Here is a 6,175-nt window from a genome sequence, read left to right as displayed (position 1 = left end):
CATATGTATTTCCCTAATGTTTAGCTTCTTCACATCAACTTGGATAAGGCATTCATGGTCCCCTTCCATCTTTTCCCCTGCATTGTTCTTTGCCCTCTCTAAATCCACTAGTAATATTGCGATCCAGATGCAAACTGAGTTCTCCAAGAATCGACTCTACTTCTCTCCACCATCAAGTTCCAGAATCTTGGTGAAATCTGAGCTCAAGATTCCATCATTTGTATCATTAGTTGTTGAGAGATGACCATCCAAGAAAACAAGAAAGAAATGGTAGGTGAGTGGCCACGAGTATGCATGACTTTGTGTGACTTACACCCTTTTGTCTTCCTCCATCACATGCGGTGGTAATTAGGTTAACTACAAGATCACCCGCTACAGGAGACTTGTATGGACGACGACCATGCGTGTCCAAGAAACTTCCAAGGCTATTTAGCTAACCTACTTGTAGGTCTTCACATGTACACAGTAGCAGAGTTTGAAGCAAGAACAGAAGGATATATGCATAATCTATGAGATCGGCAGACAGCAAAGTCATTTGCTAACCGGATTTTCCTGCGTCAAATCTTGGCACCTTGTTTTTATCTTCGCAAAAAACACATGAACGTGTATAAGGAAACAAGCATTGCAATCTCCTTTAGGTTAGTATCCCTGAATCAAGAAGAAGATGAAGAAGAAGAAAGGGACGGGATTCTAGTATCAGTTCCAGTCTTGTGGATCACAAGGGAAACAGCCTTCCTGGGCGACGTCGGTGATCTGAACACCCATGTCGTAGATCGACCCGGTTCTCCACTCGGCCGGCAGGACCGGCTTCGGCGCCCACACCCACTTGCCGTCGTAGCCGCCCGTCACCACAACCCGGAGCTGCAACGGTCCGGCCGGCGCCCGGCTAGTGCTCCAGACCGGACCGTAGTCCCGGCTCATGAACCGCCAGTTCGTTGACCCGACCTGCGCCGGTTCAAAGAGAGAACATCGTCACCACCACCACCACCACCACACGCAGTCTAATGGTGTCGGAAACCAGCATTACCTGAGCGACATCCACTGCCACTATGTCAGTCTGACCGCCCTGGTACATGAACTTGATGGCCAAATAGTTGGGACTTTTGCTGTTCTCTTCCACCCTGATTGATAGGTTGTGGTTCTTGTACTCACAGGGAATCCTGCTTAAACATGGAGAAGTAAGCACGCGCATCGCACAGTACACAGCTGAGATGACTCATTTGGGTGCAAATTCCATTGTTGAGATTGAGAGAGGAAGCAGGATGGACCAAACTTTCCTGGGAATGGGGTCTACAGAGTTTTAGGCAGCTGTCAATGCGGATGAGGAGGGAAGGATCCTTTTACCTCTTGTACTCCACATCCAAGATGCCAAGTTTCTTGAGCTCTTGGGCCTTGCCATTTCGTGCCATGGCCGCGAAAGCAGGGCCGCTGAGCACGAAATCGGTGGTGTTGCTCTTGTTGAGGTCTGTCAGGATCACCTTCACTCCTCCGGTGCTGCAGAGTGATGTGTTCTTGCATCTGATCTGTGTGGTGAAGAAAAGAAAGCTTAGTCATACATGATTACCTCCAAAACCGAAGTAATTGGATCCACATCAATGTTCAGATGATCTTCATCTCTGACCTGGAAGCATGCTCCACAGCCAACACCCCCTCTGTGAATGGCGGAGCTCCCAGCTGCGACATAGCCTCCATCGAAGCCCAGAGCCATGGAGCCATATCCACAAGCTCCGGCTGCAGGAGATCACAGGCAAAACCAATCGAATTTAAGCCACGCCTCTGTTTCCGAAGCAGTAGTTCCTCAATGGTGCCAGCATACATACCAGAGAGAGCAGAAGAGGAGGAGAAATAGGCTGCCTTGGACTGATGCACACACCTATCACAAGCCGCAGCTGAAGACATCGCGAGGAAGACAAGGAATGTGAAGAAAGCGTCACTACTGCCACCACCCATGTATGGATTGGGATGATAGAGAGAGAGAGAGAGAGAGAGAGAGTGGATGTAAGTGGGTGGAAACCGGAAGCCACTTCCGGCTGATATATAGAGGTGATGCTTCTTCCTTCTGTAGTGGCCACTGGGCAGTGGGTCAAAAAGGGTCATCTGTACAATGACAATACATTAGAATAACAGCAAGGAGGGCACCAAAAGGTGGGGGAAAAGAAACGAGTGGAGGCCAACAGGTAGGCTACAAAAGTAAATGGCCAAGGCACCCAACTCCACAGAATTGAGCTTGAGTTGGCACAGGGTAATAGCATGGTCGGCTGCAGGTTTTGGGGGATAAGGGCAGCGGAACGCAGGCTGGATGAGGTGGGCAATGAGTCGAGGTGATAAGAACAAGGGATGTGCGAATTGGAGAAGCCATGCGGCTGTGTTGTTGCTCACAAGCTTCCCACCATGTGCACTTCACCGAAGTATGCGTCGAATCGTACAGAATTCGCTTCTTCTACCTGCCTACCGTCTTGCCTTTCTTGCTCTGAGACAAGCAGAGCCGTCCATGTTGTCTCTGCGATCGCCTCACCTACCCTTGAACAGAGTCGTGATCTTCCTTGGACTAGTTTATAAGCTGGTCTCAGCTTTATGATCCACGTTAAACTACTCATCCTTCCATGAAGGAAGATTGCATTAGAAGGACTTGCCAAGAATTATTTTGGAGTACGAAGGTCGGCGGACGAATCTGGTTTCCAAGTCTATACCATATTATGAAAAGCAATATTGTTTCTGATTTGTATGCTTGTGCAGGAAACGAAGAAGAGGCAGCGAAGCAAAGCAATGCAATGCAATGCAATGCCGTCTGTTATAAAAAGAGTTCTTCAGCAAGTGGGTTCAGCAGTAAGGCTAAGTTTCGGTGTCGGCATGTGTCGGCAGTGTCCCCTCTTCTCACGGACGCAACAGCAGCCATGGATCTCATTTACTACTGCTCAGAAGCAGTCCCACACGCAAGGCCTCGACTCCCACTTTTGTTCTGCAATCCTCCTATTGACCATTCAAACAAACGATGATTTTGGAGCATTTTGGATGGTGATTCAGGTTTATCATATTGGTTCATGGATGTGACATGACTACCTTATTTGAGCGAGCTTACCGTAAGCGAGTCTGCAATGTACCGAGTGGCTCTTTTCGCTGTTGGTGTCATCAGAAGAAAGCCTAACACAACAGTGATATCGAAGTAGCATTCATGCCAGCCGGATGTATTTAAGGTCTATTGATGACACCAGAACAAATTGACACAACAGTGATAAAGAACAAGATGAACACTTGAACAAAGGCAAATCAAATGAACATTTTCTCTGGAAATTGATAGAACGCCGTTCCAAATTGTACTGCAGCAGAGAAACTGCACATCTATTGACCTGACATACACAATCATGCATTCTGAAGAAGAAAGAACATAGATCAGATCACATTTGGGATGTAGCAGCCACTACCACTTCCTCAGAGACCATCATGCATTCTGAAGAAGGAAATTTAAGATGTGCAGGCTTCCGAATGAATCATTAGAGCTTGGAGGTGGCGAGCTCGATGAGGCCTTCTCCCCTGTGGGTTGTTTGGGACGGTCGAAGCAAACGCCACCCTGTGGAGATATCTACACAGAAGTAGGAGATATCAGACAAAGCTGCTCGTAATCCATATACCTCGACAACAATCAGATTAAGAGGGATGGAGTTGAATGAAGTACATCAAAGCTATACATGTTTCAATGGAAAGTAGAATCAAACATCACCATAATAAAGCAAATCGGGATAAGTCAACGACAGGGCCTCCGGCCCTGCCCGGTGCCGCCTAATCAATCGAAGAAGACATCCACCATGTCGACCGACAGGATCCGATGTGTCTTGGAAACCAGTAGGATGAGACTCTTCCAAGCCAAATCTTAGTTCCAAAATAGTAGACTCTTCTATAGAAAAATTCAATAAAAAAAAAGGAAGAGAAATGCAACTATACTTGTAATCACCAAACAATTTATTTTCCTTACCATAATTAATGTATTACTTTATTTAAATAATTTTTTTTATTTGTGTAATATGATTAATGAATTAAACCAAATTGGTTTCCTTAATCATATGGACAAGTTAGAAATTTAGTTATTTTAATTAAATAATTAAATAATAAAAAATCTTTATTTTTTTTTAAATCAATAATGTGAATTTTAGAAAATATATGTTTCAAATTCTATTTTTATGTGTGAAAATAAAATAAATATAAAAATTAAATTATTCTTACCTTTCGGTGTGTGTTTATCTTCTCCTGAAGGGAGCCCCCTCTCTCCTATTCCTCATGATGATAGTTGAATTTAATGTTTATTTTTCATGATGATGATGCATGATTTATATTAGTATTTTAAGCATAAATTATAAGTTGATGGATTTAACTTTTAAGATGTGATTTAAGTATTGAAATCCTTATTATAGATTAAAACAATAGTTTTCTTTCATTTAATTAGACATATCTCTATTTCAAGAATTTATGTGTGAATTTTTAAGACTTAATTAGTATTAAATTTGGGACCATAAATTTATTAATTATTTAATTCATAAAAAATATTTAGGAATGTATCTTGATGAATTAATATTGTATTATTATAAGTTTTAATAAAATATTTATTTTTGATAATTTATTCATATTTAAATTATTATTTTATAATATTTTAAAATATTTTTGAAAATATTAAAATATAATTTATTAAGGAGGGTCAAAGTTAGATCTGACCAAAGTTAGATTGATCCATTAGACTAGATCAACACATCTCGTGTGGTTAGGTTTAGCTCAACCCATGAACCAATTATGACATTGCCTATGAGTCAACCAAGGCCCAATTCAAGTGTGGCCCATTCTATGAATCATGATCGACCTAGTCGGATATGATCCCAACCTAATTTATGAGGCCAAATACAATCTAATCCATGAGTCTAAACCTACTTAACACTAAGCCTAGCTAGTGGCATTGCTTAGCCCACTACACTAGGCCTAATGATAGTGGATGACTTCGTTTCCCTACCCGGCGTATAGGATGATTCAAGATTAATGAACCATTAGATATAATGATTAAATAATTTATTCATCCGTTGTTGAGAGGAATATATTCTCATAAAAGACACCAATTCATATGCTATCGAGAGTATGATATAAATACTTTTTATCTGTTATTTAAAAAATATAAAATTTATCCGATGTAGTATGCTTTGAATAATGCATCAATGGATGTCAATACGATATACATGAGTAGTGCATGATTTTACTATTGCATGAGAATTATTATTATTTATTAGATATATAAAATTTATAATAAATTGATGTATTTATTTAATAAATAATTTTTTTAACATTTAAATATATTTTTTGAGTATTAAAATATTAATTTATGATTTTTTTTAATGTTCTACTCAATAAATATGATTGTTGATATATTTTTATTTTATATTTATTTTTAAAATAGTATACTAATTTGTAATAGTTTTAAGAGTTAGTGGAAGAATTTTTAGCACTTGTGGCACTGCAAGAAGTTGCTGCTGATTTTTCGGTTGTAAATTATAGGGACATTAATATTAAAATAAAAAAAATCGTTGGGGTGTGACAATAGTATATGAATTAGATTTGGGGTTTAGGGTTAGGTTATGAGTTCATGCGTCAATCAACAAAAAGTAAGCATGTTCTCATATGCTTAGCACCTCTTCTAACTCTATCCAGCATGTCTTGCTAACTCCTCTCATGATCACTGCACCCTAATGCTCAAAACCAGGAAATGAGGCCAAATCCTTGATGTTGCTCTTCATCGATCACATCACAAGTTGTTCGACTCACAAACGTATTCTTCATCTCCGCAAATTATCGACAAAGATCCAATATTTATCTAAAATGGCAACCTGAAGAGCAGAAAGAAGAACAAAGGAGCAAGGGATTTAATGGCAATTACGTCTCCTCCGTTGTCTTGCGCATCAAATTGGAACTGAAGAGGAACATAACGTCACATGGACAGAACCATCGCCGCCTTCAACCCACATTAGGATTTACTCGCTGCAAAGAACCCAAAAGTTTTCCCAAACAAACCAATCCGTCAAACAAACAAGAAACCCGTAAAAATCGAATCTTTCTGCAGACGAACGGATCATACCGCAATCAGAGAGACTGAGGAAGAGGAGGGAGCCGCGCTCCGACAGCTTCTCGCGGGGAGGGGGGGGTT

General features: G+C 40.8%; 1 protein-coding gene across 1 annotated transcript; it reads right to left on the bottom strand.

Annotated features, from left to right (window-relative positions):
- Positions 1–606: 606 nt before the first annotated feature.
- Positions 607–2,458, bottom strand: LOC103970128 (expansin-like A2). Its single transcript, XM_065173892.1, has 5 exons — positions 1,821–2,458; positions 1,622–1,731; positions 1,345–1,523; positions 1,028–1,160; positions 607–945 (listed from the first exon to the last, which is right to left on the bottom strand). Exons 1-5 carry the CDS (start codon positions 2,095–2,097, stop codon positions 697–699), a joined length of 948 nt encoding a protein of 315 aa, XP_065029964.1. The 5' UTR covers positions 2,098–2,458; the 3' UTR covers positions 607–696.
- Positions 2,459–6,175: the final 3,717 nt, after the last annotated feature.

This window comes from Musa acuminata, chromosome BXJ3-11 (assembly GCF_036884655.1).
Source record: "Musa acuminata AAA Group cultivar baxijiao chromosome BXJ3-11, Cavendish_Baxijiao_AAA, whole genome shotgun sequence".
In the NCBI taxonomy this organism is placed as follows: domain Eukaryota; kingdom Viridiplantae; phylum Streptophyta; class Magnoliopsida; order Zingiberales; family Musaceae; genus Musa; species Musa acuminata.
The sequence above is the reverse complement of the archived record's forward strand: the minus strand, read 5'-3'. Positions and strand labels throughout refer to the sequence as shown.

Bases quoted from the DNA above. Each gene is read 5' to 3' on its own strand.
- LOC103970128 (XM_065173892.1), bottom strand. From the start codon at position 2,097: ATGACCCTTTTTGACCCACTGCCCAGTGGCCACTACAGAAGGAAGAAG. The intron at 1,732-1,820 runs GTATGTATGCTG...GATCTCCTGCAG, and splicing joins CTCCTCTTCTGCTCTCTCTG to CCGGAGCTTGTGGATATGGC. The intron at 1,161-1,344 runs GTAAAAGGATCC...ATGTTTAAGCAG, and splicing joins TTGGATGTGGAGTACAAGAG to GATTCCCTGTGAGTACAAGA.